At 56.4% G+C, this 10,500-nt stretch overlaps 1 protein-coding gene and 2 non-coding genes across 3 annotated transcripts in view; 2 read left to right on the forward strand and 1 right to left on the reverse strand.

Moving 5' to 3' along the window:
- Positions 1 to 1,226: 1,226 nt before the first annotated feature.
- TRNAG-GCC lies at positions 1,227 to 1,297 on the reverse strand. The gene has a single exon. It is a non-coding gene; the product is annotated as a tRNA-Gly (tRNA).
- A 782-nt stretch (positions 1,298 to 2,079) lies between these two features.
- Positions 2,080 to 10,500, forward strand: part of VAC14 (Vac14 homolog (S. cerevisiae)) — a gene marked incomplete at its 5' end in the record, with an annotated part of 9,450 nt that continues 1,029 nt past the window's right edge. Inside the window, 8 exons of the mRNA XM_010083107.1 lie at positions 2,080 to 2,230; positions 4,221 to 4,388; positions 5,095 to 5,155; positions 6,119 to 6,228; positions 7,015 to 7,124; positions 7,750 to 7,856; positions 8,396 to 8,530; positions 8,833 to 8,985. Coding sequence (XP_010081409.1) covers positions 2,080 to 2,230; positions 4,221 to 4,388; positions 5,095 to 5,155; positions 6,119 to 6,228; positions 7,015 to 7,124; positions 7,750 to 7,856; positions 8,396 to 8,530; positions 8,833 to 8,985 — 995 coding nt within the window. The remainder of the gene's footprint in view (positions 2,231 to 4,220; positions 4,389 to 5,094; positions 5,156 to 6,118; positions 6,229 to 7,014; positions 7,125 to 7,749; positions 7,857 to 8,395; positions 8,531 to 8,832; positions 8,986 to 10,500) is intronic.
- TRNAG-GCC lies at positions 10,118 to 10,188 on the forward strand. The gene has a single exon. It is a non-coding gene; the product is annotated as a tRNA-Gly (tRNA).

Below are 10,500 nucleotides of genomic sequence, written 5' to 3' on the forward strand. Positions count from 1 at the left end.
CTGCCTGAGAGCCCAGCTCGCGGAGGGGACCTGAAGCATCCCCTCGGGGGACAGCCCAGCGCAGGGCTGGGAGCTGCGGGCCCAGCCAGATGGTGCATTTTTGGCTGTGGTGAGCCTGCAAGGGGAGCAGCCAGCCCCCCAGTTGACACTGGGACAGAGCTGTGGGAGATGCAGGAGGGATGCAGAGTGGGAATGATGTGCCCCAAACGTGGATGGTGTACCTGGGCAGCAGAGAAAAACTGTTCCTGGGACAGGGTGAGTGTTTGCTTGGGTACAAGGCTAACAGCTCTTCTTCTGTTCAACGTGTTTGTCTTTATTTTCTTTCTCCTTTACGGGAATACTTTCTCAGGGGTGGGTCGTGGCAGATGCGCTGAGCTGTATTCTCAACTTGAGCCACGGGGATGCTGCGGTAACTGCCCCATTGCTGCTGTGCAGAATGATGCTCCTTATCCAAGCAGCTCTGCTCTGACTTCTTTGGCCCCAGGATTAGGTTTTCGTGCTTGGATTATACCAACCAAAGTTTGTGGTCAGCCGGTTCAGCGGATCAAGCTGGAAACACGGCATGGGAAGGACATAAGGAAGAGAAAGGCAAAATCCCTTTTGGATTTAGATCAGGTCAAACCCATCACAGAGCAGCACCAGCACCATCTCTCCCCCGTCACTCCATCGAGTGAGGAGGGACCTGCTGCTTCTCAGGCTTAGAGGGAAATCTGTAAAGTTATTCCTGCTCAAGCAAAGCTCTCTTGGTTAAATCCAGGCAGTAAAAGGGTCACCCCATCAGTCCATGCTGCTCCAGCCTGGTGTGTTCCTGCTGCTGGGGGGGCTGGAGACGGAGCCACTTGCCCCAGAGCAGGGGTTTGTGAGAGCAGTTTGGGCTGGAGCTGTCGGAGAACTCAGAGAGCGAGGGGCGGCTGTGTGATGCCCCCAGGGAGAAAGGGGGCAGCTGCTCTGCTCAGAGCAGGGGGAGAACAGAGCTGGCATTAAGAGTTTTTTGGGAAAAAAGTTCATAAACGTCTTTGATAATGATTTTATTGGGTTATAAATTGGGTGACTGGCTGGTGTCACTCATCCAGGGGGATTCAATATAGTGCCAAAAAGACCTTGTGCGGAGTGAGGCAGTGGAAGCTTTTGCGCCTTTGTAGGAGATTAGAGTAAAAATCCTTATTTAGGCTGAGAGCTTGAGATGCGGAATAGAAATTAAAGGGAAAAAAAGGGTAAAAACGGGCTGCATTGGCTGGGAATCGAACCCAGGCCTCCTGCGTGGCAGGCGAGAATTCTACCACTGACACACCAATGCTCCAGCTGGAGGCTGCTATCGGCACAGCTGGCTGCACAGCTGGCCCAGTGGCTCTGCCGCAGGGAGAGCTGGGACCCTGAAGGGCCAGTTGGGCGACCCAGGAGCTTGCAGAGGCTGCGCAGGCTGCAGCAGGGTTACGGGTCTCTGTAAGTGCAGCTGATGTGTTAAATACCGCTGGGTGACGAGCTGCGCGATTCCGAGGAGGAGCAGGCATTGCGTGCAGAAACCACATCTGCTTTTTGTGAAGGTTTGCGCTGTGTAAGAGTGTATGCGATACACGGAATATTAGCTGAAGCCCTGCGTGGGTGGCTGGAAAGGTCCAAAATCTTGGTGCTGGGCATGAGTCTGGTGGGCAGCGATTCCCTCTGCAGCTAGCAGCTCGTGTTGAGCAGTTCTCTGCTGCCGTCTTGTGCTGTGGCCGGGGTAAATGATCCTGGGAACCTGCCTGGTTGGACAGGGAGTTTGTCCGAAGACAAATATCCCTGCGAGCACGCTGCTCTGGTGCGGTGGCCCTGGAGAACGCGTCCTGGGCGAGGGGTTCCCAAACGGGGTGGGAGCTGCAGGAGGACAGCGAGCTGCTGTGGGCTGGGAGTGGGGGGGAGGGGAGAGGTCTGCTTTCACTTGTGGGTTCCCTGAGCGTTCCCCATTTCAGTACTGTTTTCTTTGGCATTTGTCATGGTCAAAAATCTCTGTTCCTGACGGTCCTGGGGGGCCAAGCTCCTGAGTCCTTGTATCAGGCAGAACCTAAAGCCCCCCTGGGTGCTTTCCTCTTCTCTCCTCAGGCTGGTGCGAGAGTTTGTGGCTCAGAACAACACATCTCAAATCAAACATGTCATCCAGATCCTGTCGCAGGAGTTTGCGCTCTCCCAGCACCCCCACAGCCGGAAAGGGGGGCTCATTGGCCTGGCCGCTTGCTCCATTGCCCTGGGCAAGGTAGGTGCAGGCGGGTTTTTTTTGGCTTGTGCAGGTTGCAGTGGGAGAACAGCGGCTCCTCCCGGGTCAGCATGGTGGGGAGACTCGGGCTGGCGGTCCCTCCCCAACAGCAGCATTCGGGTGGGACGTGTTTCAGTCGCCCCAGCGCAGCCAGCCATGTCCTTTGGGCATGGAAGCTCTTCCTGGCCAGGGTTGTGCCTTGGCAGCAGCCGAGGTGTGGTGTAAGCGCATCTGTGCCTCCTCTGCCTCCAGCAGCTGGACTAGTCTCAGCAGGTCAGGTGCTAATTTGTGCTAACGGAGTTGAGAAAAGTCTGAGCTAGCAGCTTTCTGCTGGGCTTGGCACAGGTTTGACTTGCTGAACACATGGATTGCTCAGTCTGGTTCTGGAGGTGTTCCATCGCTGCCCCTTGCATGGCAAGTCGGCTGATATCTCTCCTGTTAAGGTCTTTCTCTAGAACTTTCCTCTTGTTAAGAAGCACAAGCTCAGTAAGTTCCTCCAGGGCTGTGCCGGAGCATCCAGGTCCCTGTGGAGGGGAGCAGGGACCTGGCAGGCTCACGACTCCATCGGGCTTTTGGGTCAAAGCACACCGCTGGTTTTTGAAAGCGCCCACAAGGGAAGGAGGCGTTTTGGTTCATAGTAGGGTGTACGTCAAGGACAGCAGAGGGCGTGGGAAGAGCAGGCTGTGCCTCTTGGAAGAGCCACGAGGTGGATCTTCGTTCTTTATTCCCCTTCTCATGAGAGTCAGGATGGGTCTGAGCAGCAGCACAGGGATGGGCACTGCGTGCTGTCGGTGCAGCTGGCTCTGGGGGACGGATGGAGGAGTTGCTTTTGGTGGCCTTGAGGAGCACTGATAAAACTTGGAGTTGAATTTTGGATCTGCTAGTTCACAGGTTGTTGATTTTCTTACCATTTCCTTTGCTAGACGCTGGGGAAACGCCAGCCTGTTTCCCCAAAGTTGGGGTTTCACTTCAGAACCAGCCAACCTCCTGCCTCCACGTTGGGCTGTGCCGGTGAATCCTTAAGCAAAAGTCTTTTGGGCTGGGGGTAGCCTCGCTAATGACTGTTTGCTTGTGGGCAGAGTCAGGGTCAGCCCAGTGCGGCTCTTCCACGGTGCAGGAGAACAAACTTCAGAGCATAGAATGGATTTTGCCTGGGAATCGGAGCCCTGCAGCCCCTGTGCAAGAGCTCCTCATCCATAAGCAGCTGCACGGGCTGGAGCTGCTCCTCTGCGGGTCGTTAGGACCAGGGCTGCGTGGGTGTTTCCGGAGCCAGCGGGGCAGGAGGGCGCACTGGGGATGGCTGGATGTCTGTCTGTCTGTGTGTCACTCACCCCTCCGCACTCCCTGATGGTACAGAGAGTATCCCCCCAGACCAGGGGCTGCCTCGCTGCCCCAGAGCAGCAGCTGGGCTGGGTCCGGCGCTCTCTGGGGTGTTTCCTTGGGCCCGGACACCCCGGTGGGTTTATGCAGAGCCTAGCTGGTGTGGTGGGTAGATCCTGACTGACAGCTGGCTGCTGCAAGGGCTGGGGACCGCCGGCTTTGCTGGGGACCTGCCTTGTCTCCTGCCGGCCCGGCAGAGAGAGGCGGGGGAGGGGGGGTTTCTCTGGGGGCCAGTCTCCAGCAGAGATGGACAGGGTGCAGCGGGAGGCAGCCCCTCTCGCTCTGAAAGGCACTCTGACGCTGGAGTAACCGCCCAAGCTTTTTGCACATCTCTGGGAATCAAAACCAGCCGAGTACAGCTGCTTCAGTTGCTGGCCTGGACTCCCTTGAAACAATTTCTGAGCTCACTGAGGTGACTCTTGCTGTACCTGGATGATAAAATTCAATAATTTCAATAACAAAATTCAGAATTTATTAATAAATCCTGTCCAGCGTAGGTGCATTAAGCCATCGCGGGTGTGAATTTTTGCAGCATGTCCCAGAGCAGCGCCGTCTCATCCCGCTCCCCTTGGCGTGGTCCTCAGCTAACCGCTGTCCTCCTGTCCCCCAGGACTCCGGGCTCTACCTGAAGGAGCTGATCGAGCCGGTGCTGACGTGTTTCAACGACGCCGATAGCCGGCTGCGGTACTATGCCTGCGAGGCCCTCTACAACATCGTCAAGGTGGCCAGGGGCTCCGTCCTCCCCCACTTCAACGTGCTCTTCGACGGCCTCAGCAAGGTACGGAGCTTCCTCTCAACCCTCGCGGGTTTTTATCCTCCCACGCTGGAGAAGTAAGACTTGGTTTCCAGTTCTCATCCTCTCTGGGTCAAACAAACCGAGTTGTCTAAAGTCATCTTTCCAAGTAAGCTGGTTTGCTTTGGTCCAGGTGGGTCTGAAGGACCGAACGAGCGGTTTCTGTAGCACTGGCTGTGGATGTTGTGGGGGCTGGAGCTCGCTGTAAGGTACCTTGTCCTCTGTCCTCGCCTCCAGGATGTATTTTCCTGCTCCTTGTTGAGTCGGATGAGGAAAGGAGGCTATCAGGACTGCTGCAGGCGGGACGGCTCTGCGGTGCCGCGGCTTTGTGGGGTCTGGAGGGTCAAAACCATGTCTGCGTGTGCCTGTCTCTGTAGCTCATCGCTGGAAACTTGTCTTTCTCTGTTGCTTGAGAGCACGGCTGCTGGCCCATGAAAACCTGTGTAACCAGGGGAGGTCATGGGTGCTTGATATCCCCCTTAGGAAGTCTCGGGTGCTTGATATCCCCCTTAGGAAGTCACTCATTTTTGGAGCCTAATGAAGTGTTGGAGATAAAGGGACTTCTCTGTGGCCGTCCCTGTAGTGCCAGAGGAGAGCAGCGGTCCCGGGAGCCTGCTGGGAGCCTCGCTGCAGAGCGGGCAGCAGACCCGGGACCCGCTGCTGCAACTGCTGGTGTTTCTGTCCTTCACAGCTGGCTGCGGATCCCGACCCCAACGTCAAAAGCGGCTCTGAGCTCCTTGATCGGCTTCTCAAGGGATTTTTTCCCCTCCCGCAGACAATCCTTACCAGAGGCTGCAGGCGTGTCCTGCCTGTGGACGTGTCAATCCTGGAGGCTGCAGCTGCTCAAACCGTCCCAGCTCAGTCAAAACATTTCCTTTTCTCACTGACTATAGCCTCTTACCTTGAGGTCCTGGTGGTGATCCCAGGCAGCAACGTTGAGTGCTGGTGGGTTATCATAGTGCCACGCGTGTGTTTGGCCCTCGGGAGCCGGCTGTTTGGAGAAGCAGGGTTTCCATCCAAGCAGGGCGGCAGCCCCGTCCCAGGCAGCAGAAAGGCTGTTCTGCTGCTTTTCCTCCCTTGCCTACATGAGCAGCGATGCGAGCAGAGCTGCTCTGCCTCGGGGCAGGGAGCTCGGTTCCTGTTCCGCCTGCCGATGGGCATTTACTCTCACAGCCCTCCCAGTTCCTTTTCTGCTACTCAGAGATGAGCAGCTCCATGCCAAGTCCTGCCCCCCTGCTCCTCCTCGTTAGCACAGCCGTTAACGCAGGCTCCGCATCGCCTGCTGCAAGCCTTCCTGCTGGGAGATCTGCTCCACCGCCCTGGAGCGAGAGACCTAACCATGCAGCAAAATCCACCCAGTGTGTAGGAAGAGCTTTACAGGAAAGCCAGGGGACTCTCCCACCCCTGATACACGTGGTTACATCAAAGGTGGTTGCTCGTGTGTGCAACACACCACTGAGGTGTGAATTGGAGCTGCTCCCACCCTCCTCTTCAGCCAGGTCCCGCTCAGCGTAAGTCCCTGCCCCGAGGGGAGTTAGTGGCTCATCGCCTGAACAAACCTCGTGATTCCTTCTCCCCAGGACTCCCATCCTACAGAGCCATGTGTTAGGGGTCATCTTTTTCCTGTCATGTGCCTTTGAAAAAAAAAAAAAAGGGTGGGGGTGGCTTCATGGGGTGATGGCCGTCCCTCCTGACACCATCTGCTTGGGCTCTGCAGGACATCGTGACAGAAAGCAACCAGTTTGACTTGGTAGGCTTCATCCCGCTGCTGCGCGAGAGGATTTACTCCAACAACCAGTACGCCCGCCAGTTCATCATATCCTGGGTAGGTACGGACGGCCCCACGCATCCCTGCCCGTCCCAGCTCCAAAGTACCATTATCCATCACCATCCCGTGTCCAGGCAAACAGCAAGCATCTGCAGTGATGTGTGAACTCAGGCACCTGAATTTCCTTGGGCAGGTTTTTTTCAGCCAGCAGGGTTTTTCACTTGCTGCTCTAAAATGCCAGCTCCCTGTCACCTCGCTGGTGCAGTCGCGGGGACGTTGTAGCGTGCTTCTGCCAACCTGGTTCAGGGCCTTGCACGCCAAGTTGGAAAACAGTCAAGGCGTTTGCTTGTATCAATAGATATCCTGTGGTCTAGAGGTCACAGTATCCCAGGGGACAGTGCCAGCCTGCCAACACCCGGTGGTGGTGGAGGGATGCTGCTCTCCAGGAGGCAAGGGATCTCTCCTTGCTTTCTCCTTTCTGTGCAAGGCAGGAGCTCTTGATGTCTGGCCAGGGTCTGGGGAGCGATGCGTGCCTCTGTGCTCTCAGCCATCCTGTTTGCCATCCCAAGCTCTGCCTGTGTGCGTCTTGGCAGCTCTTCCCCATCCCTGCTCCGTTTTACGGAGCTGTGGTTGGAAATGGAGCAGTGCTGCAGGCTGATGGCTTGCCTGCTGTGCTAGCCCAGCTTCCTTCCGAGATGGGCAACTCCATACTGTCCTCCTGTCCTTCCCCCATCCCGTACGGCTCGGCTTTGGATTCCTGAGTATCGCGCCAGATTTGTGCCGGTGATGTTATTTAGCTCCTCCAAAACTCACCTCTTCTTTCTTATTCCTCCCCTGAGCTAGATCCTGGTCTTGGAGTCTGTGCCTGACATCAACCTCTTGGATTACCTGCCAGAAATCCTGGACGGGCTCTTCCAGATCCTGGGAGACAACAGCAAGGAGATACGGAAAATGTGAGTGTGGAGGCTGGCCAGGCGCGAGGGCTGTATCTGCGTCACCCTCTTCGTCTGTTTGCAACTCTTCTGTCTAACCGCAGCAAAACCCTGCGTGCGTGGTGGGGGATGGAACAACCTCGCTGGTCGGTCGGTGGATCACAGTGTCCTTGGCAGGGGCCTCCCTTCCCAGCTTGTTGTGACTGGAGCGGCTGTGGAGGACACCGTGGTCTGTGCTGGGGGATGAACTGTCTGGCTCAGCCTTCCCAGCCATTGCGCTTGGTAACGGAGCCGCAGAGGCTCACGTGTGCTTCTGGGATGGGGCGTGAGCTCTGTGAACAAGCTTGTGGCGTGCGAGCCTCTCGGCAAGGCAGAGCACCAGCCCAGCAAGCATCGCGACCTTGCTCCTCGGATCCATCGCTGGTCTCAGGGCAGAGGAGTGGCTGGGTGTTCTCAGGGAGCTCAGAGGACCTTGGCTCCTTGTGCTGGGAGAGAGGAACTGGACCAGTTTTGTTGGGCACTCTTAGGTGGTGAGACCGCGCAGGGACACCGGTGTCCTTTCTACACGTGTGGGTAGGAGGCTGGTCTCCGTAACTTCTCTATCCAAGATGATGGAGCGCTGACTGGCTGCTCTGCCTCTCTGCAGGTGTGAGGTGGCTCTCGGGGAGTTCCTCAAGGAGATCAAGAAGAATCCCTCCAGCGTCAAGTTTGCAGAAATGGCCAATATCCTGGTGATCCACTGCCAGGCGGCAGGTGAGTGCGCAGAACTGAGCTGCAGTGTCCGCCTCCGGGGCTGCGGTGCCGGCCGTAGGTTTCTTGGGAGGTAGAAAACCAGAAACAGACCAAGGCTGTTTGCTCTTGATTTAACTGATGCCCAGTGAATTTACACTGTTAAAGTCTAAAATCCAGCGCTGTGTTGGCTGACTGCCCCTGCGGTGCTCCCTTGTGCAGAACTCGGGGAGTTTAATAAAACCCCAGCTCTAGGAGTGATGCTTGACTCAAACAGACAACTGCTACGGGTGTGACAGAGAAGAAGCCCTTGTGCATTGGGAACCCTGGATTGAACTGAGTTAACTCTGAAACCTAATGATTGTGTTTAATCTCCACCTCCCTGCAGATTCACATCTTGTCCAGCTCTTCTTGGACTGAACTGTGCCAGACTCTGGTCTGTCTGGACTAGCGTCTCTGGACAGAGCAGAGGCAGCTCTCTGCTTGCAGGTGGTCCTTGCCCTGGGGAAGCTCCTTGCCGGTGCTGTCCTTTCCCTCACCTCTGCTTGTCCCCTGTCTTCCAGATGACCTGATCCAGCTGACAGCCATGTGCTGGATGCGAGAGTTCATCCAGCTGGCTGGCCGGGTGATGCTGCCCTACTCCTCAGGGATCCTGACCGCTGTCCTGCCATGTCTGTCCTACGACGATCGCAAGAAGAGTATCCTTGTAGCTCAGGCCTGCTCCCATCCCTGCTCCGGCAGCCCCCAGGGAAGCGCGTTTTTCCTCCCCTGGGGCGCAGGGCCAGCTGCATGACAGGAGAGGGCCAGGAGAAGTCTTCCCACCAAGCCCTAAAACCCCCACTGGCCTTTATAGATGAGGGGGTTGCAGTAGCTGGGCTGGGACAGCCCCCGTGGGGCTGCGGTGGCTTCTTCATGGCTGGCCTGGGCTGGGCCCCCCCCCGCCTGGTCTGGCCCCCAGCCATGTGTGGGACTGCGTGTTCCTTATACTGCCTCCACTCAGACATCAAGGAGGTGGCAAACGTGTGCAACCAGAGCCTGATGAAGCTGGTCATCCCAGAAGATGATGAAATGGATGAGGCCAAGCAGTCGATGACCCTACTGGCAGAGCCCCCCTCGGAGGAGTCTCTCTCCAAACCAGAGGCAGCGTCCAGTGGTGAGTCCCCGTTGGTCTGAGCCATTAGAGGTGTGAAGGAGGGTCAGGGGAAGGTCCTTGAGAGAAGTTCTGGAGTTGGTTTGGTGTGCTGGGGCAGCTCAGGGCCCATGGGACGTCTGTGCTTTCTCTGAGCCTTGCAGTCCTGTTTCGCAGACCATCCCCTGCTGAGACAGACCCGTTGGGTGCTGGCTGGTGGCAGGGTCACCGGTCTGGGCTGGAGTCTGGGCGGTGCTGCGCCGTTGCATTCCCTGGGGAGCATCTCCATCCCATCACCGCGCTGTGCTTCCACTTAGTCATGGAGTTGACCTGAGAAAGATCATTTATAGTTAAATGTTTAGTGAATGCTGCATAACATGGGAAGAGAGATAACACATGCCTGGAGGCTGCGTATCATAGAGTCATGGAATGGTTTGGGTTGGAAAGGACCTTAAAGATATCCAGTCCCACCCCCTGTCAAGGGCAGGGACACCTCCCACTAGCCCAGGTTGCTCAAAGCTTCATCCAACCTGGCCTTGGACCCCTCCAGGGATGGGGCATCCACAGCTTCCCTGAGCGTATGTTGGGGAAAGGTAGAGAAGAGAAAGGAGAAGAATTTTGGGTCCTTTCCAAATTCGTGGGGGTATTGTCCCTGTCCTAAAATTTCCAGAACAGAAAAAGCAAAAGTTTGTAAGTGTGGTGGCAGGTCTGAAAGGGTGTTCAGGTGAGAAGGAACGAAACAGAGAGGGTCCTGGTGGGCTGATGCCTGAAAAACAGCTGCATCTTTAGCCTTCCAGCATCCCTTGGACGCTGTTGTCCTGGGATGACTAGGCGCTACTTCTGGCACATCTGAAATAGATGTAGAATGGAAATCACGTGGGCTAATCCGTTTTATTCGTCTGGGAATGCATGTTCAACCCAGTGTTCTTCTGTAACACGTCTGCAAGTGGCTTTTGGAAAATCCTGCCGAGAGAGGGAGCAAGAAGGTGGGAATCAAAACGCTGAAGGGTTTCCTTGTGCAGCAGCAGTGAGGAGGCGGAGAGCTGGGGGGGCTGCAGGCGGGTGGCAGCCTGTGGGGCAGGCAGGGTGTGCAGGCAGGATGAGCAGGCAGGGGCAGGCAGGGCGTGCAGGCAGCTGTGCAGCTGTGGCCAGGGCAGCATTGGTGGTTCAGTGGTAGAATTCTCGCCTGCCACGCGGGAGGCCCGGGTTCGATTCCCGGCCAATGCAACAGCTTTTTTTTTTCCTTTGGAAGGCATGGAGGGGAAAAATGTAGTGCTGTAGCACAGCAGTACATTTTTGGTTTTTTTTCCTTATTTGTCCTGAAAATACCTCCTTTTATTAAAATCTATTGCAGAAGAGCTTTGAAACATCAACAGAAAGTTGAATTGCTTTCATGGCTACCCCTTTGGGGTGGGATTGCGCCTTGGAGCAGACAGGAGCAGATAAACCTGCGATGCTTCTGCATCCCATACTCTCTGCTCCGCTCCCGGGTTGTGCTGATGTGGCGGGGGCGCCGCGCGGGGGGGGGGGGGGGGGCGG

The sequence above is a fragment of the Pterocles gutturalis genome, unplaced genomic scaffold (genome assembly GCF_000699245.1).
Source record: "Pterocles gutturalis isolate BGI_N339 unplaced genomic scaffold, ASM69924v1 scaffold19890, whole genome shotgun sequence".
In the NCBI taxonomy this organism is placed as follows: Eukaryota; Metazoa; Chordata; class Aves; order Pterocliformes; family Pteroclidae; genus Pterocles; species Pterocles gutturalis.